Source organism: Ranitomeya variabilis, chromosome 2, assembly GCF_051348905.1.
Source record: "Ranitomeya variabilis isolate aRanVar5 chromosome 2, aRanVar5.hap1, whole genome shotgun sequence".
NCBI classification, from domain to species: domain Eukaryota; kingdom Metazoa; phylum Chordata; class Amphibia; order Anura; family Dendrobatidae; genus Ranitomeya; species Ranitomeya variabilis.
This window is the reverse complement of record NC_135233.1, coordinates 49,052,507-49,076,767: the sequence shown is the minus strand read 5'-3', so window position 1 is coordinate 49,076,767 and position 24,261 is coordinate 49,052,507. Positions and strand designations below refer to the sequence as shown.

General features: G+C 39.6%; 2 protein-coding genes across 3 annotated transcripts in view; one reads left to right on the top strand and one right to left on the bottom strand.

Moving 5' to 3' along the window:
- Positions 1–6,543, bottom strand: part of ABCG8 (ATP binding cassette subfamily G member 8) — a 29,904-nt gene extending 23,361 nt beyond the window's left edge. Inside the window, exons 1-2 of the mRNA XM_077282386.1 lie at positions 6,366–6,543; positions 4,092–4,196 (exon numbers count right to left, since the gene is read on the bottom strand). Coding sequence (XP_077138501.1) covers positions 4,092–4,196; positions 6,366–6,425 — 165 coding nt within the window. The 5' untranslated portion in view covers positions 6,426–6,543. The remainder of the gene's footprint in view (positions 1–4,091; positions 4,197–6,365) is intronic.
- Positions 6,544–6,705: 162 nt separating this feature from the next.
- ABCG5 (ATP binding cassette subfamily G member 5) overlaps positions 6,706–24,261 on the top strand; it is a 43,540-nt gene continuing 25,984 nt past the window's right edge. Inside the window, exons 1-4 of one of the 2 annotated variants that reach the window (XM_077282388.1) lie at positions 6,708–6,896; positions 16,704–16,825; positions 19,530–19,666; positions 20,394–20,492. In XM_077282388.1, coding sequence (XP_077138503.1) covers positions 6,808–6,896; positions 16,704–16,825; positions 19,530–19,666; positions 20,394–20,492 — 447 coding nt within the window. In that variant the 5' untranslated portion in view covers positions 6,708–6,807. Of the gene's footprint in view, positions 6,897–16,703; positions 16,826–19,529; positions 19,667–20,393; positions 20,493–24,261 lie in introns of both variants that reach the window. The other variant, XM_077282389.1, reaches the window with a different exon arrangement.

Sequence of the window (24,261 nt, the reverse complement as noted above, 5' to 3'; positions counted from 1 at the left end):
AGGGGAGGGATAATAAAAATAAAATGTTTGTTACATTATTATTATTATAATTTATTAAGAATTTTTTAGTATTATTATTTTGAAAGAAGTCATTTATTATTATTATTTTTTTTATCATTGTTAATAATAATAATAAAAAATAGTAATAATAATAATGGTATTATTATGAAATAATATTTATTATTATTATTTTCAAATATATCAGCTATTATTATTTGATTATCATCATTATTATCATTATAAAAATAAATAATAAAAATAAATTAGGGGATAATAAAAATAAAATTATTGTTATATTATTATTAATTATTATTATTATAATGTTTAGTATTATTATTTTGAAAGAAATAATTTATTATTATTATTATTATTATTATTATTATTATTATTATTAATAATACTAATAATAATAATAATGGTATAATTATTATTATGAAATAATATTTATTATTATTATTTTCAGACATCAGATATTATTATTTTATTACTATCATCATTATTATTATCATCATTATTATTATTATTATTATTATTATTATTTATATAGCACCATTGATTCCATGGTGCTGTACATGAGAAGGGGTTACATACAAGTTACAGATATCACTTACAGTAAACAAACTAACAATAACGGACTGATACAGAGGGGCGAGGACCCTGCCCATGCGGGCTTACATTCTACAGGATTATGGGGAAGGAGACAGTAGATTGGGGGTTGCAGGAGCTCCGGTGTTGGTGAGGCGGTAGCTTCGATAGTGATGAGGCGGCAGCGGTGTCAGTGCAGGCTGTAGGCTTTCCTGAAGAGATGAGTTTTCAGGTTCCGTCTGAAGGATCCGACTGTGGTTGATAGTCGGACGTGTTGGGGCAGAGAGTTCCAGAGGATGGGTGATATTCTGGAGAAATCTTGGAGGCGATTGGATGAGGAGCGAATAAGTGTGGAGAAGAGAAGGAGGTCTTGGGAGGACCGGAGATTACGTGAGGGAAGATATCGGGAGATTAGTTCAGAGATATATGGAGGAGACAGGTTACGGATGGCTTTGTAGGTCAGTATTAGTAATTTGAACTGGATACGCTGAGGGAATGGGAGCCAGTGAAGAGCTTTGCAGAGGGGGGAAGCAGAGGAGTAGCGAGGAGAGAGATGGATTAGTCGGGCAGCAGAGTTAAGGATGGACTGGAGAGGGGCAACGGTGTTAGCAGGGAGGCCACAGAAAAGGATGTTGCAGTAGTCAAGGCGGGAGATGATGAGGGCATGCACAAGCATTTTAGTAGATTGAGGGTTGAGGAAAGGACGGATTCTGGAGATATTTTTGAGCTGGAGGCGACAGGAGGTGGAAAGAGCTTGGATGTGCGGTTTGAAGGACAGGGCAGAGTCGAAGGTTACTCCGAGACAGCGGACTTCGGGTACGGGGGAAAGCGTGATGTCATTGATTGCGATAGATAGGTCAGGTAGGGAAGATTTGTGGGATGGAGGAAAGATGATGAGTTCAGATTTGTCCACATTGAGTTTGAGGAAGCGAGAGGAGAAGAAGGAGGATATGGCTGATAGGCACTCTGGGATTCTGGACAGCAGAGCGGTGACATCTGAGCCAGAGAGGTAGATCTGAGTGTCATCAGCATAGAGGTGGTACTGGAATCCATGGGACTTTATGAGTTGTCCCAAGCCAAGTGTATAGATTGAGTAGGGGTCCTAGAACAGAGCCTTGGGGGACTCCAACAGAGAGAGGGTGGGATGAGGAGGTAGTGTGGGAGTGGGAGACGCTGAATGTGCGATTGGAAAGGTACGAGGTGATCCAGGATAGGGCGAGGTCTTTGATGCCAAAGGAGGAGAGGATCTGTAGTAGGAGGCAGTGGTCAACTGTGTCGAAAGCAGAGGACAGGTCTAGAAGGAGTACAGAGTATTGTCCAGTAGCTTTGGCGGTAAGTAGGTCGTTAGTGATTTTGGTCAGGGCAGTCTTAGTTGAGTGATGGGGGCGGAAACCAGATTGTAGATTGTCGAACAACAAGTTAGATGAGAAGTGGGAGGAGAGTTCAGCATGGACGTGCTGCTCCAGGAGTTTGGAAGCGAATGGGAGCAGCGATATTGGGCGATAGCTGGACATAGCAGTTGGATCGAGGGTTGGCTTTTTAAGGATAGGCGTGATTGTGGCATGTTGGAACGCAGAGGGGAAGGTGCCAGAAGTTAGTGATAGGTTGAAGAGGTGGGTTAGGGATGGGATAAGTGTGGTGGTGAGGTTGGTGAGGTTGGGGAGGAGGTGGGATGGGATGGGGTCGAGCGCACAGATGGTGAGGTGCGATTTGGAGAGGAGACAATTAAGCCCCCCTTCAGTGATGTTGGATAGGGAGGTTATGGGGTTTGGGCATTGGTCTGGTATACAAAGGGGTTGTGGTGGTTGAACAATGAAGACTTGCCTTGTCTGGTCGATCTTATTTTGAAAGTGTGTAGCAAAGTCCTCAGCAGAGATGAGGGAGGTTGGAGGGGGCGGAGGAAGGAGTTAAAGGTCATCATTATTATTACCATTAATAATGATAATACTAATACAAAAATAATGATAAATTACTTCTTTTAAAATAATAATGAACATTTTAACATATTCTAATGAAAATAATTTTTCTAAGAAGCTTCAAACATTAATGAAGTGATACAATTTTTATTTGCATTTGTTAATTTAAAAGTGTTCAAAAAAGGATATCTGATAAATCAGCAATGGCAGCAGAAAATCCAAAATAAAATCCGCAAAGGCAACGAACATAACAATTCTGGAATTTTTTTTTCAATATGGATTTTGTTGTACGATGCCACGTTCCCCTGCATTCCATTCATTCCCTAGTTTTTACAGGCAGGGGCAACAGCTGCATTAGCAGGCTCCTGCTTGTAAAATTATTTAACACCTTCAGATAGATTTACATCATAGGACTTGACTGTGAGAGGTATGGGATATTGTTGTTTTTTTATTTTAACTTTGTTTCAGGTGACAAGGGTCTTCAATTGGATTGAGCGTGTAATAAAGATATTATAATACCATGTGTCTTCATTTCATTAAAATACTTTTTTCAAATGTGTGTGTGGTTTTTTAACCCTTTATTAATATTGGATTAATAACGGATAGGTGTCTTATTGACATCTCTCCATTATTAACCAGGCGTAATGTCACCTTACAATAGCAAGGTGACATTAACCCTTTATTACCCCATATCCCACCACTACACGGGAGTGGGAAGAGAGTGGCAAGTGGCAGAATAGGCGCATCTTACAGATATGCCTTTTCTGGGGTGGCTGGGGGCAGATGTTTTTAGCCAGGGGGGGGGCAATAACCATGGACCCTCTCTAGGCTATTAATATCTGCCCTCAGTCACTGGAGAAAATTGCGCGGGAGCCCACACCAATTTTTTCCGTGATTTAGCCCTTTATTTTAAACAGCTACAGCGCCCAAATTTTTCACACAGACACTTCGAACATTACTAGTGTGGAATATGCAAAAAAAAAAGGGATATGAGATGGTTTACTGTATGTAAACCATGTCTCATATCCTGTCGGGTTTGTGAAGGAGAAATGAAAAGCCGGCAATTGAATTGCCGACTTTTCTGCTATCTAGCTCTGTATGAAATATAATATATGTGTCTCAATGTTATATATATATATATATATATATATATATATATATATATATATATATATATATATATATATATACATACTGCATATACCGTATATGTTTTCACAAATATTTGAGCCCATGGATTCATTCTATGTCCATTTTGCAAGCCAGAGAGAAAATCTCGCCGTACGGATGCCATATGGATGACACACAGATAATTTTTGGAGATAAAAATCGCGTCCTCGCATTGAATACGGATCAATGTTCAGGAGCTTCTCTGCGTATTACGGCCGTAAAAAACAGACCGTATTTCCCTACGCTGAGTGTGACGCCGGCCTAATTCATTTATCATTTGCACAGAAAGTCGATTTATACTGTAGAATTTCCCCTAGTATTATAGATTGTTATTTTGGAAAATCACAACCTCTTTCCTAAAAAGGGAAATCAGATTGTGCAAACTGTCAGGACCATAGAAACAAGAGACTAGAGGATTACCTGGTAACATAACTCTTTAACCTCCAGCACGTTCGGGGCTCCTGAGTATGTAAAATATAGACTGTTGTCTTCTTCAGGAACAAATAAATCATCTTTTCCGTCAGTCTGAAAAAAAGAGGGTTGTATTGTTGCATCATGAAAACCAGATAAAGTTTCCAATCACTAATAAATGTCATGTAAAAGTAATAAAATAATAATAAACAAAACATAAAACTGTATTAAAGTAATATTGACACTTTCAGGGACATTGGTTTGTATGATGGTGTTCTGCAACAGCTGAGATGTATTATGAGGTTCTGCAGCAGCTGAGGTGTGTATGATGATGTTCTGCAGCAGCTGAGGTGTGTATTATTAAGTTATGCAGCAGCTGAGATGTGTATTATGAGGTTCTGCAGCAGCTGAGGTGTATTATAAGGTTCTGCAGCAGCTGAGGTTTGTATTAGTAGGTTGTACAGCAGCTTAGGTGTGTATGATGCTGTTCTGCAGCAGCTGAGGTGTGTATTCTTAGGTTATGCAAGAGCTGAGATGTGTATTATGAGCTTCTGCAGCAGCTGAGGTGTGTATTATGAGGTTCTGCAGCAGGTAGAACACACAAATGTAGAAATAACTGCAGTTGCTGAAGTAACTCTTCTTGAAGAGTGCGGATGCTGCTGTCACTACTGTGAAGAATTGGACAAAGGGAGATCGATCCCTCTGTCAGCCAATGAGCACCTCAATAGCATATGGTGGGGTGCCAATGGGTCTGCCATATCTCTCAGCCAATCAGATGTTGCTGGGGGAAGAGCCCGATTGGCTGTCATTCAAACACTGACAAGGTAGATAATGCACTGTAGTACACAAGTAGTACCGAGTATTATCAATGCAAACTAAGAATCACAGGTCCAAGTCCCTTTGTGACACTAATAGCTACTGTAAAAAGAAAACGAAGAAAAACATTTTAAGTGCTGTAAATAAAAAAATCTCATATTATTGGTATCATGTTCATAACAACCCAATAAAACTGCATCAATTTCCATCCAATAAGGTGAATGCAGTTATTAAAACCTGTCATTATTGCCATTACTGTTAATCTTGTCTCAAAAATTAAATCAAAAGTGGTAAAAAATTCACATGTATTCTAAAATGGTGCCAATAAAAATGTCACCAGTCATTACACAAAAAAAAGCCTTCACACAATTTTAGGGCTTTTACAATATAATGACTCTAAAAAAGTGATTTTTTTTTAAAGTCATTTAAAAAATAAAAGGATATAAGATGGGCATCAAACTACAGCTTGTCCCACAGCAAAATAAGCCCTCACATAACTCCATCTATGGCAAAAAAATATATACAGTAATTAAAAAAGAGGACTTTTTTTTAAGTAATTTATTTTGAAAGTGTAGCAAAACATACAAAAAGTTATAAATTTTGTACTGAAGCGATCAAGTCAGCCCACAGAATAAAAATAATATGATAATTATACTGAATGGTGTTTAAAAAAATATAGAATTGCTGTTTTTTTGTTCTTTTCATCTCCCAAAGAGTTAATGAAAAGTGATAAAAAAAAAGTCACTTATGACAACTTGGCAGAAAAGAAAAAATTATCTTGTCATGTAAACATAATCCTTCATGCGGCTCCACTGACGGAAAATTGTGAAACTTAAGGATATCAGAAAATGGCACCTTCAAAAAACATTTTTTTTCTTTTCAAATAGTGTATTAATAGTACAAAAGTAATAAAAAATAAAAAAATATAGAAACTATCGCCACATTCGTACTGACCCACAAAATAAAAGTTTATTCATGCAGAACGGTGAATAATGTAAAAACTAAAACACACAAAAAACAACAGTGGCAGAATTGCTGTTTTGTTTATATTCTTTCTTATAAAGAGTTAATAAAAGTTTGTTAATAAGTTCTATGACTTCCAAAATGATATTAATGGAAAATACAAAAAAAAACAAGTGTTCATGACTATGTTGCCAAAATAATAAAAGAAAAGTTATGTCTTCTGCATGAAACAATAGAAAAGTGAATAAAAAAAAATGGTCTGTCATAAAGGCCAACAGGGGCTGTGACGCCAAAATATTAAATAATAACAATAATAAAATAATAATACTACTAATAAAATAATAATATTATTATTATTTTGACTATTAATAAGACCCATTACATCACTAACATATTTCCACAGTTTATAGTATTCAAAATAATTTTGTATAATTTATGCTTGGTATCAATGACCAACCCTATAATATATAAAAAATGTATTATATACGATCACTATGTTCTTACTTTTACAGAAGGAAATCGCCTTTGTCTTTTTAGCAATTCGATGCCACCGCTCTCATCCATCTTGGACCCCGGTAATCTGACATGCAGTCTGCAGTAATATGGTTCTTCAGGAAGTCTGCTCAGCGTCCTCTGCAGAACCTCTTTGCTCTGACAGCCTCGCAGGTAGACACTAGAATATGATCTGAGCTCTATTATAGTCACACACACCCTCTCCTCCAGTGTAATGTCTCCTAATAAATTACTTTGTCTATTTCGATCCAGTGGCAAAAGTCTAAAGTATTATCAGATAACAGCACCACACTTCCCAGCCAGCTCAGTTCATGGAAGATAAGGGTTACTGCAGGGGAGGACACTGCGCACATACACAACCGGCCGTACATGGACTATTAATACTCAAGTCTAGTCTAGAACTGTCCAAAGAAAAATCAGCCACTAAAGAACGATGGATGACGGTGAAGACACAAGTACAATGATTGCCGAAAGGGGATCCAACTGCAGTATTAGTGTGAGCAACATCTGCTATACTGTCAGGTAAGGGGTTAACGTTGTATGGGACGATTAGGTAGAGGGCGTTATATATTGTTCTTTGCAGCAATGTCATTAATGACTTGCATATACTTGATACCATAAACCAAAAATATTAATTTGGCGGCTATATTGAAAACTAAATGTGTCTGCTTTATACATGGAATTTCATAAAATAAGGCAAAAATATAAAATAAATAATAATACAAATAATAACAAATATGGTTTTAAAAATTGAACCATGATTGTAAAATGTGAACTTGGGACCCCAAACTTGACAGCTTAATGATAATGATGATGGTAATAAACTCAGGCCATCATTATAGCACATTATTGACTATATTTCTCAATGACTGCATGAAATATTAAAAAGCAAGTCAGACTGTCCGCGGATTACAGAAGCAAAATCTGTTTGAGATCCAGCATAAAATTGCAAGGTAATCTAGACTGGACGTGGGCAAAAGTGACATTTGGATCTATCTCTTTGATTCAGCAATGAAAATTGATAATGATGATGCAGTAAACTCCATTCACACTAAAATCTTAAATTGATACCTACATATAGATACATATTGAAAGCCATTGTGTATATAGTATAGCGACCACCACAAGTACCACAACGCACGTTTTGTTTGAGGTGCTTTCTCAAGGGGAGTGTGTGTAATGACCTCTCCTGCATGCCGTATATATTCCAAAAAGCTTAGTCTTAAGCCAAGCAGTTGGTGTATGAGGCGCCAGTCCCACAACGCAGATGCATCCTGTGCATGTCATGAGAAAATGTCTCCATGATGTCAGTGATGTGCGCCGGCAACATGTTGAGACCTTTGCAGGTGAAGGAAGATGTTGGGACTGGGGTGCATGCGCACACCATGGAGGGACTTATGCCATTACGTCCCTAGCCAAAGTTAATACAGATATATGCTTTATGAATATCCATGTACTCGAGCGTCATTTAATATACCTCCCCTAGCTTTTTCTTGAGTGACAAACAATATAACTGAGTTGCAGTGCAATCAATATAAACATTGCCCCTTCTTCTACACTGAGCCCCCTTCCCTATGGGCCACTATATAGCTGAACATTAAAGGGGGAAAGACTCAGAGGTTCAACTGCATGTGACCAATGGGGGAGAGGGCCCAGTGTGGAAGATCAGTGACAACGCTTATGTCGATTGTATTGCAACTCAGTTGTGTCATTTGTCACTCAGAACACTCCTGTGTGCGCTCTCCTTCTTCTGACTCAGGACATTGGGGAAAAAGGCACTCACTAACTGTTTATGCTTAATAGCTGCTTCTAAATATTCTCATAACCTGTAGAATGGCAGGCAGAAACTGTAATAGTGAGCCACAAGCTTCACTGAATTTTCTCTGCTTTAGGATCTAATTGGCATTCTTCTTCTTTACAATCATATTGTACTGGTACATGAAGATACTTCTCTATATAATTGGACTTTGCCTTTAAATATTATCATAACCTGTAGAATGGCAGGAAGAAACTTTAATAGTGAAATACAAGCTTGACTGCTAAGTATAGGAGAAATTTCTCTGCCTAAGGAGCTAAATGGTATTCTTCTTCTTTACAAGCATATTGTACTGGTACATAGAGATAAGTCTCTTTAAAATTGCATATTATCGGTAAAATAAAAGTCAGAGTTTATTTTCCCTAATATGACTCAAAAAAAGAAAATATATATACGGTAATAATATAATTGTACACTGTATACATATTTTAAACATAAATGTCACAAGTCTGGAGATAACATGGACATATTTGGTATGCCTGTAATAGCAACCACACATACAATGCAGTTAACACATTATTTATGGTAATCAATAAATGACATTCAAATAATTATATGATTGGTTTTTTTCTCCATTAAGCCCAAAATGAGGCTGAAGTCACACTTACCGTATAAAAAATTGGTCCGATTTTGACAGCTGAGAATCGCACGGATGTTCCCGAACAGTGATCCGTATGTAAAGATAGATAGATTAAAAGCCGGCAAATGATCTGCCTTGTGCAGCATAGAATAGATAGAATAGATATACAGACATAGAATAGGTCAGTGACACACACATATATATACAGTGGGGCAAAAAAGTATTTAGTCAGTCAGCAATAGTGCAAGTTCCACCACTTAAAAAGATGAGAGGCGTCTGTAATTTACATCATAGGTAGACCTCATCTATGGGAGACAAACTGAGAAAAAAAAATCCAGAGAATCACATTGTCTGTTTTTTTATCATTTTATTTGCATTTTATGGTGGAAAATAAGTATTTGGTCAGAAACAAACAATCAAGATTTCTGGCTCTCACAGACCTGTAACTTCTTCTTTAAGAGTCTCCTCTTTCCTCCACTCATTACCTGTAGTAATGGCACCTGTTTAAACTTGTTATCAGTATAAAAAGACACCTGTGCACACCCTCAAACAGTCTGACTCCAAACTCCACTATGGTGAAGACCAAAGAGCTGTCAAAGGACACCAGAAACAAAATTGTAGCCCTGCACCAGGCTGGGAAGACTGAATCTGCAATAGCCAACCAGCTTGGAGTGAAGAAATCAACAGTAGGAGCAATAATTAGAAAATGGAAGACATACAAGACCACTGATAATCTCCCTCGATCTGGGGCTCCACGCAAAATCCCACCCCGTGGGGTCAGAATGATCACAAGAACGGTGAGCAAAAATCCCAGAACCATGCGGGGGGACCTAGTGAATGAACTGCAGAGAGCTGGGACCAATGTAACAAGGCCTACCATAAGTAACACACTACGCCACCATGGACTCAGATCCTGCAGTGCCAGACGTGTCCCACTGCTTAAGCCAGTACATGTCCGGGCCCGTCTGAAGTTTGCTAGAGAGCATTTAGATGATCCAGAGGAGTTTTGGGAGAATGTCCTATGGTCTGATGAAACCAAACTGGAACTGTTTGGTAGAAACACAACTTGTCGTGTTTGGAGGAAAAAGAATACTGAGTTGCATCCATCAAACACCATACCTACTGTAAAGCATGGTGGTGGAAACATCATGCTTTGGGGCTGTTTCTCTGCAAAGGGGCCAGGACGACTGATCCGGGTACATGAAAGAATGAATGGGGCCATGTTTCGTGAGATTTTGAGTGCAAACCTCCTTCCATCAGCAAGGGCATTGAAGATGAAACGTGGCTGGGTCTTTCAACATGACAATGATCCAAAGCACACCACCAGGGCAATGAAGGAGTGGCTTCGTAAGAAGCATTTCAAGGTCCTGGAGTGGCCTAGTCAGTCTCCAGATCTCAACCCTATAGAAAACCTTTGGAGGGAGTTGAAAGTCCGTGTTGCCAAGCGAAAAGCCAAAAACATCACTGCTCTAGAGGAGATCTGCATGGAGGAATGGGCCAACATACCAACAACAGTGTGTGGCAACCTTGTGAAGACTTACAGAAAACGTTTGACCTCTGTCATTGCCAACAAAGGATAGATTACAAAGTATTGAGATGAAATTTTGTTTCTGACCAAATACTTATTTTCCACCATAAAATGCTAATAAAATGATAAAAAAACAGACAATGTGATTTTCTGGATTTTTTTTTCTCAGTTTGTCTCCCATAGTTGAGGTCTACCTATGATGTAAATTACAGACGCCTCTCATCTTTTTAAGTGGTGGAACTTGCACTATTGCTGACTGACTAAATACTTTTTTGCCCCACTGTATATATATATATATATATATATATATATATATATATATATATATATATATATATATATATATATATCTTTATATTTCATAGAGAGATAGCAGAAAAGCCGGAAATTCATTTGTCGGCTTCTGTGAAGTAATTGCAGAAGCCGACAGGATAGGAGACATGGATTACATACAGTAAACCATTGAAGAACAGTTAGATTTATAGATGTCAGTGACTAATACTGTTACTAATATGTGTGTGTAAAATTTGGGACCTGTATGTATTTACTAAAAGAATATATTCAAGGAAAAAACTGACGTGGGCTCCCGCGCAATTTTCTGCGCCAGAGAGGGAAAGCCAGTGATTGAGAGCAGATAATAATAATAGCCTAGAGAGGGACCATGGTTATTGCCCCCCCTCCGGCTAAAAACATCTACCCCCAGCCACCCCAGAAAAGGCGCATCTGTAAGATGCACCAATTCTGGCACTTAGCCTCTCTCTTCCCACTGCCCTGTGGCAGTGGCATATGGGGTAATAAGGGGTTAATGTCACCTATTTTAAGGTGCCATTAAGCCCATTAGTAATGGAGAGGTGTCAATAAGACACCTATCCATTACTAATCCTAAAGTTTGTAAAAGGTTAAATAAACACACACACATGCAGAATAAAGTCTTTTAATGAAATGAAAGACAACACAGTTTTGCCATCTTTATTCTTCTGCCAATCCAAACGATGCCCTCAATCTCCTGTAATAAATTATAAAATAACAAACCAACAATATACCCATACCTGTCTGGCGTACAGTCAGTCCCACGGAATAATCCATATCTGGGGGATATATAGTTTACAACCAGGAGCTGTACTAATGCTACCAGCCCGGCTGTAAACTACTGGGGAATGAATGAAATGCTGGGAGCGGAGCTTCAGTTACTAGCGGTGACATCGCTGAAGCTGCGCTCCCTCACAGCATGAACTCTTGAGCGTGGGAAAATCAGCTGGCATTTTCCCACGCTCAAGAGTTCATCTGAGTTCATGCTGCAATTTCAATCGCACGTATAATATAAATATAAAAACGGATGATGGGAGCTGCCCCATAGATTAACATTATTTTAACATTAAAACAGATTTTTTTCTCGCATAGCACTCGTCCGTATTCCTCTCTAGTGTGACTCCAGCCTAAAAGTTAATACACTTGTAATACCTATATACTTGTTTAGTTGAATGTCACCTAATAATTCTAGATCTCATAACGCAAAAAAAAACAAGACTTAAAAATAAAAAGCTATGCCTGTTAAAACTATGAATGTGAAAGGGGGAAAGCAAGAAAATATTTTGGTTGCCTGAACAAATGTTATGGCATGTGTATGCGCATATGTTATATATACACATGTGTGTAATATGTATATTCTCATGTATTATATATTAGTATGTGCATATCTTATGTCTTTCAGTGACATAGCATGGATTGCCATTGCTCGGGGCAAGACAAAAATTTTTTTGTGCCCTGACAAAATTTTAGCATTTCCCAAGTCCCTTGAACCAGTCCAGTATTGCATCCCATTATCACCCAAGCACATTTATTCTATTTTAAGAAAATATTGATGTACTGTAATTATAGATGACCATTTCACCTTCTAGGTTTTTTTCTGCTCTTGCTGAAATTCTTTTTTTTTATTAAAATGTAAGGTTTCTTTTAACATAATTATATTATTTTACTATTCTAGCCCTAACCTTAATCCTAGCCTTAAGCGTTTTTGCTGCATTTTTTGTGCAAATTTTAAGCTGCCTTTTACAGCAAAGTTTATGAGATTTCAGAAATCTCCTGCACACACATCGGTTTTATTTTTCTGATTGACTCGGAAAGCTGCTTCGTTTTTGAAAACTGCAGCATGTCACTTCCTTCAGCGTTTTTTTCTGCGAATTTGCAGTGTTTTTTTTCATCCTCAGCAAACAATAGGTACCGTAATTGCAAAATCGCAGCAAAAAAAGGCAGGTATCAGTTTTTGTTGCGTTTTTGGTGCAAAAACTTTAAGGAAATTGCATCATCATTGTTTTGGGGGGGTACTAAACTTTATCAACATACATAAGAGGCAATAAAAATACAGCAATAAAAACACAGCAAATACGCAGAAAAAAAAGTATCAAAACCTGCTTTTTTAGCAGATTCCAGCAGGCTTTTACATGCAGAAAAAAATAAAAGCAGCAAAAATGCAATGTGTGAACATAGCCTAAAGACACTGCATTTTTTAAGCAGTAAAGATATGCAGCATACAAAAACTCACCTAAAACTCACTGTGTGCACACAGACTTACACTGTGGGAAAAAAATAATACAATAAATAAATAAATAAATATAAATATATATATATATATATATATATATATATATATATATATATATATGTCGTATGAATTTTTTACTATGCATTCAGTGCTTCATACTTTTGTGTCATCTGGGGTCAGAGTTCTTTCTATCTATATCTCTAGTTTGCAACAAAACTGTGTATAAACTGAACTTTGATCTCTGCCTTGTTTGTATGGATGTGACATGACATTGACATCGAGTATTAAGCCTGTGTCCAGGCAAAATAGACATATACACTGCTCCCACAAGCCCTGAGTATGGCCTCATCCTGCAAAATACATTTACATAGTACAGTAGTTTCCCAACATATCACCCAGATATTGACATAATGTTGGACTTTATCTGTTATTTCTGTCTGAGATTTTTACTTGACTATTGAAATTTAAAAAAAAAAAAATGATATGGAAACAAAAATATACTTATTCACTTAAAGGGAACCTGTCACCCCCAAAATGGAAGGTGAGCTAAGCCCACCAGCATCAGGGGCTTATCTACAGCATTCTGTAATGCTGTAGATAAGCCCCCGATGTATCCTGAAAGATGAGAAAGGTTAGATTATACTCACCCAGGGACGGTCCCGGTCTGGTTCTGGTCTGATGGGCGTCGTGGTCCGGTCCGGGGCCTCCCATCTTCTTACGATGACGTCCTCTTCTTGTATTCACGCTGCGGCTCCGGTGCAGGTGTACTTTGTCCTTTTGAGGGCAGAGCAAAGTACTGCAGTGTGCAGGAAAGGTCAGAGAGGCTCTCCACAGGGCAGACAAAGTACGCCTGCACCGGAGCCACAGCATGAAAACAAGAAGAGGACGTCATCGTAAGAAGATGAGAGGCCCCGAACCGGACCGCGACGCCCATCGGACCAGAACGGGACCGGGACCGCCCCTGGGTGAGTATAATCTAACCTCTTTTTCTCATCTTTCAGGGTACATCGGGGGCTTATCTACAGCATTACAGAATACTGTAGATAAGCCCCTGATGCTGGTGGCCTTAGCTCACCTTCAATTTTGGGGGTGACAGGTTCCCTTTATAGAGCATTCACATCAATGTTTTTATCCTTAATTATTAATGTTGACCAGTTGGTGAGTTTTTTACCTCAGTATTTGTAAGCCAAAACCAGGAGTGGGTGATAAATACAGAAGTGGTGACTTGTTTCTATTATACTTTTCCTCTGATTGTTCCACTACTGGTTTTGGTTCACAAATACTGAGGTAAAATACTGACCAAATACTGAATGTGTGAACGTGGCCCAATGGAATGTTCACACTGTTTTTTTTTTTTTAACACGGATTTAGGCCACATTCACACATTCAGCATTTAGTCAATATTTTCCATCAGTATTTGTAAGGCTACTTTCACACTAGCGTCATACTCGGCCCGCCGCAGTGCGTCAGGCCGATGTACCGACGCTAGCAGTGAATGCGCCGCACAACGGGGGCAGCGGATGCTGTTTTTCCACGCATCCGCTGCCCCATTGTGAGGTGCGGGGAGGTGGGGGCGGAGTTCCGGCCGCGCATGCGCGGTCGGAAATGGCGGTCCGTCGGCGGCAAAAAACGTTACATGGAACGTTTTTTGCAGCCGACGGTCAGCCACAACACGGCGCAACCGTCGCACGACGGTTGCGACGTGTGGCAATGCGTCGCAAATGCGTCGCTAATGTTAGTCAATGGTGAAAAAACGCATCCTGCAAGCACTTTTGCAGGATGCGTTTTTTCGCCAAAACGACGCATTGCGACGTATTGCAAAAAACGCTAGTGTGAATGTACCCTAAGCCAAAACCAGGAGTGGAACAATCAGAGGGAAAGTATAATAGAAACACGTCACCATTTCTGTATTTTTCACCCACTCCTGGTTTTGGCTTACAAATACTGATATAAAATACTGACCAAATGATGAATGTGCAAATGTGGCCTAAATCGACATAAAAAAAGCTCATTGTGAACATACCGTTCATGCAGAGCAGTTCTTTTCTGTTGACAGCGCGTGACTGCCGACATCAATATGATTGACAGCCGGCTCCCCGCAGTTAGGTAGTGGGGAGCTGGCTATTAATCAGTATGACATCAGCAGTCACGTGCTGTGAAAAGAGCATAGCAGAAGAGAAGCTGCTGACCTATGACGTCAGCTGAAGCAACAGAATTGCTGGCAGGAGCAGTCTGCGACCGCTCTGTGCCAACAGAGTTCTGCGCCGGGCACAACAGGCAAGTAGTTAGCATCTACCTGCCTGTTAGTTCTTAGGCCCATAGTTAAAAATGAATACAGTCCTGGACAACCCCTTTAACCTGTCAGAGAAGCATTTGAGTCGCCCGCCAGGGCCGTGGGGTACTCGTACTTACAGGGGATGTCACGGTGGCGGTGACTTGGTCCGTTGCCCTGGGCACCCAAGTAAAAGGGAATGTCTTTAAAAGGGATTTTGAATAAAAGTTTGTGTTCATGACGCCAGCTGTGGTATTCGGTCAGAGGGGACCGACGCTGCTTAAAGGGGTCCACTGGGGTGATGTTATGGCAGCTAAGATGGTATAACTTCCCACAGGTGAAGTAGGTCCCCAGGGCTCCCAGTGATGAGATGAGGATAGTGAATGGTGCAATAAAGAACCGAGGACACAGGTGTGCAGTCTCTTTACCTGGTTTACTGAAGGCTTCAGGCAACCGCAGTCCAGGGCACCAGATCACAGGTACAGGCAGGGTGCAGCCGGCTTGTTAAGCGAGTTCAGAGTCCCCTTTACCAGGTGGAGTTAAAAGCCTTCCTACAAGCGCGGTGGTGTAGTCCCTTACTGCCTGTGGCTTCTGTTAAGGTCCTCACAGTTCTCTCTGTTCTCCATAAAGGTGGGACACTAACCCGTATGACAGGTGGCTGGAGCCTTTTTATAGGGCCTCTGTCACGATCCAGGTCTCTATGCGCCACTGTGTCTTCTGGGTATTAGGGCGGACAGGTTACGTGTAGTCCAGGTGTCCTGCCGGTTTCTGCTGTAAGTCTTGGAGTCCCTCACAATCTCGGTCTTCCGGCTACTGGTATATGTGCTTTGCAGGGAGGTAGCCCAATTGCAGCTGTTCTCCCCAGTTGTCACTTGCCTGTGCTTCGCTCTCCTGCACGCTCACTACAAATCTGTTCGTCTTTCTGTATTATCTCTGTCCAGGAGCTGCAGCTCTTTCTCGTGGCTGCACGGCCCCTCAGTCCTTTATCTCTCTTCACTGTCTGCCAGGAGCTGCAGACTCCCACGTCTGCTCAGCTGCACTCCTCTCTTACCAGCTCTGCCTAAGCTGATGTTCCTTGACAAGCTCCTCTCTGGCATTCCTTCCCCTCTGTCTCTCTGACAGGAACCAACTCTCTGACTCACTGACTTTCCCTCCAGACCAGAATATTTATATAGGGGAGCCACCCACAAGCTGGATCAGAGCTCCCCCTTCTGGCCTGGAGTGTGAACATGTTGTATGCTTGTTTTTACCTGATAAAGAAGATCCCTGCTCGCTTCCAAGTGTGACATCACTCTCCCCGTGAGGAAAGCAATGCCACTGTAACAACCAGGACCCTGGGGTGTTACACATTTTTCTATCCATATGGTTGGAAGCCACATAGAATGGCATTGCGGGTCACATATGGCCCCTGGGCCACAGGTTATGCACCTAAAAAAGTCTTACCACTAGTTTCAGTAGTAAGATCATCCGGACAGATTCCCATTACATTGAACATGTAATTTGTGAAATGGTGCTCAGGCGTACTGATTATTTCAGCAAAAGTATATAAAGTTTATATTGTACTAGTAATTCTGTGTTTTTTCCTTTTCAGTGAGCGTGTCGGACCATGGTGGGATGTTCAATCATATTACAACAAATGGACAAGGCAAATTTTAAGAGATGTTTCCTTTTACGTGGAAAGTGGTCAAATCATGGCAATTTTAGGAAACTCTGGTGAGTAGAATACACTTTGTTTGGTACATGATTCTCCATACTCTTATTAAAAGCAAACAATAATAAAAAATAAAAAATTTAAATATAAGTTTCTCCTGAACCTGGCATTGTTCTTCTGTACCTGTACCTCTCCACTCCAGAGATATGGGCCCCTCTTTTTTGTTTGTAAATCTAGCCAGGTTAGTCAAAGGGGAGTGTTTTTTAAGACTCTCACAGAGAAGAGTTGAGGACCACACCTACTTGGCTAATGTGATCAAATTTGCATACAAGGAAGATGGGACAATATCTCAGGAATAGAGAGACACAGGAAAAAAAAAGAAAAACAACACCGGATTCAGGAGAACAGTGGCATTTCACCAAGGAACAAAGTTAGATATTCCTGTCAAGTGATAGATCAAGCTTAAAGAGGTTGTCCGGGACTTTAACATTGATGGCTATCCATAGGATAGGTCATCAATGTCGGATCAGGGGGGTGCGACACCCGGACTCTCAGCCGATCAGCTGTTTCCGGTGACGGAGACTGACAGAACTGCTCGGCCCCCCAAAGAAGCATTAAGTGAAACGCGCGTTGGGGTTCTCCTTCTTCCACGTCCTCTGCAGGTTTGTCTATCTGTATATACAACTGTGTTTTTTGCTTGCATTTTTTTGCCCTTTTGATACTTTCAGTTTTTGGCTTTCGGTGAGGTTTTCTTCCCCCTTCATTTCCCTTGTGCCTACATTATTATCTATTACTTGTCTGTGGGCAGGTTAATCCTTACCCCTTATGGCATTATGGCACTATGCACTTTATTGATATGATATTGGAATATTGATTCCCTTTGAAAAGTGATTTTTTACCTAGAGCCTTTCTAGTGATTTTCCTTATATTCTATATCATTGGGGTGTAATTGTATTTATATTTATAATCATGTCACTAAGACTATACTGAATATTTATATTTACTCTGAGACCATAATGAATATTTACATCTACTTTGAATGTATATACTTTCTGTATTTATCACTACTGTTACTATCAGCCTTGACTGATTCAGTTCAAGCTTACAGATAGACTCCATATTATTTTCCTGCATAGACGTGGCACTTTGGTGTCATTTTCTGTTTTAAATCGCTTGTCTATATATACATTTATGACTTATGATGTATCTATTTTTGTAATAAAAATTATTTAATATTTTTATATTTGCTCTGGTTTCCATTTTTTCTTTTGTTTTATGGAGCTGCACATAGTGGCCACAGCCAGGTACTGTACATGTGACTCCTATACAAATCAATATGGGGCAAATTGCCGTACACGACTGTGGTCACTATTCCATCAACGGAGCTGTGCTGGGCAACTCCGTCATTGAGCAGATCCGACTGACGCCAACCCTAGAACAGCTGATCAGTGCGGGTGCCGGGTGTCATCGCACCCTCACTGATCAAATATTGATGTTCTGTCCTAAGGATAGGCCAACAATGTTAAAGTCTTGGACAAACCCTTTAAGATGGTGCAGATCGTGAACTTATACATGTGGGATCAAGGAGCCACCTTTTCAACCATTTTCATCCAGATAAAAGGGATGAAGGTCAGGCCAGGTCAGGATATATATGAATTTGACACTTTTTTTCATCTCCAAAAATAAAATGTGATGGAAGTGTGAGGACTTTTAGAACCAATGATCTGTTTCCAGGTTGTCTCAACTTTGTATGTTTTCAAGTTATAAAGTTGCAGTGGTTGATTTAGGATTAATAATTTGTAACTTAAAGAGGATCTGTGACCTTTCCTTAGTAAATACGCATACATTGTGTGGTTCCTCTGCTATTCCTGCTGGTAATGTATCAATAAAATGACAAGATGGTGTCACAATTCTCCTTATTAAAGCGGCGTTTCCTTAGACATCTCAGCACTGATTGGACAATGTCAGAGCGTGAAAGGATGTGCCCTATGAGGAGAATGTTAAACTGCTTCTTGTCAAATTGATAATACATTTCTAGGAGGAGTAAAAAAAAAACATGTAGAGCTTAAAAAAATAAGTATTTTTATAAGGATTAAAAGCATTTGATAAAACATATAAAACATAGGAGAGTGAATAGGTTCTATCTGTTTAAAATTTAGCATTTATTAACTAATGTGGAGATATCACCTACCTCTGGGTCTACTATCTACTATACATAGTCAGCTCTTGGGAAGTTCAAAAGTTGGGCCAGATCATTAACTTGTGATCATAGTAGGTTCTATGAGGGCACGCTGCAATACCAGGTACAACCCACAGACAGTGTGGTGCTGTAATATAGTATAAGAGTTCGCTAACACTGGTGTATACCACGGCCGAGTCCTATGTGACAGCACTTGGCCCAATGATATACTGTGCGGCAGTGCAGATCTGCAATTGTTTTCTCATGCCGATTCGGCATGCTGTGACTGCATCAGTCATTCAGATCACGGTCACCCATACAAGTCTATGGGGGGGGGTGTGTGTGAAACATTGGACTGCATTTGGATTTTATCTGACTGCAGTCCGATATACCCGCACAGGGACAATGGAGAAGATGGAGAAATTGAGTTCTCCATCTTCTCCACAGTTGTGCTGTGATTCTCTCTGAATCAGTTCACACTCAGACGACACTCGGATCACACTGACAGTTTGCTTAATCGAGACATGAGAGGATATACGGCAGTGTGAACGAGCCTTTACAGTAATCTTACCACATTTTACTTTAAGGATCTGGAAAAACAACTCTTCTGGATGCCATTTCTGGAAGAATAGGACATAAAGGAACGTTGGTTGGTGAGGTGCATGTGAATGGGTCTCAGTTGAAGAAGGAACAATTCCAGGACTGTTTCTCCTATGTCTTACAGGTATTATACTTTAAAAGGTTAATAAATCTCCTCTAGAAACGTTTTATCAATTTTTACACTACACCCCTTACTGGAGTAAGAATTGTGACTTTTTTTGGCCTTCCGCCATTTGAAAGTGCCTAAAATCGGTGAGACAAAATTTGGCTTTTTAATGCTATAAAACTAGTGCAAAAGCCTCGATGACAACTTCCCATAGATTATACAGGTATTACACAATAGACTATAAATTAGGACGTCTGATTTCAACTTTTAGATTTAGACTCTTGTAATTATGTTGTATCATTCATTGTATATTTATTATCAAACATTGTAATAATTCTAGAGGGATCCTATATTGTAGTCATTAGTTGATTATTCACCTACAGTAATGTTATAATTATAATATAGTTATAATAGTTATTATAATATAGTTATAGTTATAATATAGTTTTTAGTGTTTGGTTAACACGGTACCACAATACAATTTGTTATTGTACATAGTGTTTGGTTACACACTTAGCACTTTTTGGAGTGAAGAATGTTGCAGACTTTAGAAATTACATATAATACATGGATACAACATGTATGAAAAATATATAATATAATCATTTCTATATATAGAAATCTTGATGTTTCCAATGAATTTCCTCCATCGTATAGTTTGGAGCTGCGTACATTGAGGTGTATATCTGCTGTATGGCACAAACGTTTCTCTGTTTCAGTCTTTTCTCTTGTTTGCACCGTGCAGCACGACAGTTTACTTCCCTACCTGACCGTGCGAGAAACGCTGACCTACACGGCCATGCTGTCGCTGCAGAAACACTCCAAGGAAGCCATCAGGAATAAGGTTATTATCTCGTGTGTTTCCCAAGGTGTTCGGAGAATGATACAGCGCCGATTGCCTCATTCCAGACCCTTTTATCCAAAATTCTGACCGATGTAAGCAGTACTAGGAGAATAAAGATTCCAGAAGACTTCATTCACACGTCCGATTTTTCCACGTGCGAGAAAAACTGACCGATTATTCTGATCAGACTTTGAAAAGAGTTTGGTCCTTATTTTTAAGTGGAGAAATAAAAAAGAAAAGTTTCTCCGCCTTCTGCCATGTGACAGTCCGCGTAAGTCGTTCTGATTTTTTCACAGACCCTTTGCCGATTTTGATCAAAACTGGACGTGTCTCGGTAATTTTCCGTGGACCTTTTGGTCACGGACGTGTGAAATGTCCCATAGACTATCCCAGGTGCGAGTGCTATATATGAAAACCATGGATAGCGCTCCTACACGAACATCGGAGGTGTGACCGATCCCTAAAAGAGAAGGCCATACTTACCAGTTCAGTCCCTCGAAGCTCCAGTGCCGAGCTCTGGTGAACAACTCTATATTTTTTTGTTTTACTTTCCAAGCCCAATAACTTGCCACCAGTCATGGGAGACATGTCGTCATTCCGGGTAAATAAATCTCAAGGGAATAACTGAACAGTATCAGATTTCTTCAGATACAATCCCAGAAAATCCAGGTCTGCCCCAGTCCAAAAAGTCCTGTTTTCCAGGAGGATTTTGGGGTATGACTGGGTGGAACTAGGTAGGACTTGCTCATCCCTGTTTGTACCTATGCCAGAACATTGGGTTTGATTGGTCAGAAGTGTTTTTTTGTTTTTTTTTTAAACATTTCCTGCCAGAGACATAGTCATTAGAACTTCTGCTACTCTAGACCACCAGGGAAAAAGACACGAGAATCTCGGTCACTCTACACTACTGGAAACACAGGTATTAAAGTCACTGGTACTGTACACCACCAGCAACACAGACAATAACTTTGTCTACCACTCCAGTCCATTAAGGACACAAGTATTAGTTCTACTGACTATTCTAGACCACCAGGGACACAAATATTAAATCTCTTCAGTACCCTAGAGCACAAGGGACACCGGTGTTAAATTTGTTCAATATTCTAGACCACCAGGGACACAGGTATTAACTCTCTTCATTACTCTAGACCACCAGGGACACAGGTATTAACTCTCTTCATTACTCTAGACCACCAGGGACACAGGTATTAACTCTCTTCATTACTCTAGACCACCAGGGACACAGGTATTAACTCTCTTCATTACTCTAGACCACCAGGGACACAGGTATTAACTCTCTTCATTACTCTAGACCACCAGGGACACAGGTATTAACTCTCTTCATTACTCTAGACCACCAGGGACACGGGTATTAACTCTCATCATTACTCTAGACCACCAGGGACACGGGTATTAACTCTCTTCATTACTCTAGACCACCAGGGACACGGGTATTAACTCTCTTCATTACTCTAGACCACCAGGGACACGGGTATTAACTCTCATCATTACTCTAGACCACCAGGGACACGGGTATTAACTCTCTTCATTACTCTAGACCACCAGGGACACGGGTATTAACTCTCTTCATTACTCTAGACCACCAGGGACACGGGTATTAACTCTCTTCATTACTCTAGACCACCAGGGACACAGGTATTAACTCTCTTCATTACTCTAGACCACCAGGGACACAGGTATTAACTCTCTTCATTACTCTAGACCACCAGGGACACAGGTATTAACTCTCTTCATTACTCTAGACCACCAGGGACACAGGTATTAACTCTCTTCATTACTCTAGACCACCAGGGACACAGGTATTAACTCTCTTCATTACTCTAGACCACCAGGGACACAGGTATTAACTCTCTTCATTACTCTAGACCACCAGGGACACAGGTATTAACTCTCTTCATTACTCTAGACCACCAGGGACACAGGTATTAACTCTCTTCATTACTCTAGACCACCAGGGACACAGGTATTAACTCTCTTCATTACTCTAGACCACCAGGGATACAGGCATTAACTCTGTTCACTATTCTAGACCACTAGTGACGCAGGGATTACCTCTCTTCACTATTGTAGACGACCAGGGACAAAGGTATTAACTCTGTTCACTACTCTAAATCATCAGGGACACGGGTATTACATTTATTCACTATTGTAAACCAAAGAAAATGTAGCAGTCCAATTCCTTACTAAATACAATAGAAATACCAAATATAATAAGAATATAAAAATTCAAAATAAAGGAAAAGAGTGACCGCTACAAACAATGAATGGCAGACCATTCGGAGAGCTGAAAAAACAACAAAGAACCCTAAACATGGAAATCAAAAAACAAAAAAAATATTATAAAAATATAGTAATAATAATAAGAAAGAAATATTTATGTATCTCAAAAGAATTAAAATAAACAGAGCAAAAGCATAATAGAGTATAAAATGCCTTTATTGAATTTTATTTGGCAAAACAATGGCACTAATGAAGTGTGCCTGTACTTGGAGATCAATAAAAAATATATACTTTAAAAATATATGTATAAAAAATATATAAGAGTGTATATATTACATTTTTTTGCCAAATAAAATTCAATAAAAGCATTTTATACTCTATTATGCTTTTGCTCTGTTTATTTTAATTCTATTGAGATACATAAATATTTCTTTCTTATTATTATTACTATATTTTTATCATTTTTTTATTTTTTGATTTCCTCGTTACTATTCTAGACCACCAGGGACACAGGCATTAACTATATTCACTACTCTGGACCATCAGGGACACAGACATGAACTCTCTTCACTACTCTAGACCATTAAGGACATAGGCATTAGTTCTATTCACTATTCTAGACCACCAGGGAAAAAAACAATAAATCTCATCACTACCTTAGACCACCAGGGTCACAGGCATTAACTCTGTTCACTACTCTAGACCACCAGGAACACAGGCAATAACTCTCTTCACTACTCTAAAACACCCCGGATACAGACATTACCTCTCTTCAGTACTCTAGATCACCAGGGACACAGGGATTAACTATGTTCACTACTTTAGACCATCATGAACACAGGCATTAACTCGATTCACTATTTTATACCACTAGCGACACAGGCATTGTCTTTTCCACTTCTCTAGACCACCAGTATAGCAAGCATTAACGCACTCATACTACCTTATACCACCAAGGATGGTGCATTCAACCCCTCCACTCTCCTAGGCCATAAGGATTAGTGACCTCAAACCCTTCAATACCATACACAGTCATGGATACCTGAATTAGTTTGGAAATTGTTTATTTTTCTGAGATTGGGGTGTGTGTGGTATAACGCATTCAGCCAGCAGTTATCTCCCGTCCCGTCTCCTCCAAACTCATGAACCCTTCGCTTTTTCATCTGATTTAAGTGTGGAGAAAAGAGAAAGCCTTTTTTTCTGGTGGAAATAAAAGGATCAGACATGTTGAATTCAATCTGCCCAACCCTTTCTTTGCCTAATCCATTTAAACACCGCACATGATACCGATATATGACTGAGATAAACCTATGGAAAGTTTTCTACCATAAACATCCGCTCTGCCACTATCTACCTTCATATGCCAAAGGTTACTGCAAGGAATGACAGATGGTGTATGGCTTGTAGAAAAAAAAATCTAGGACAGAAGGGATAGTTTTACGTAGGTAAATGGACTACTCTATCTGTAAGCGTTTGTAAGGAATCATGTGGGTACGTCTTCTACATGAATGTGGAATTTTGAGGAATT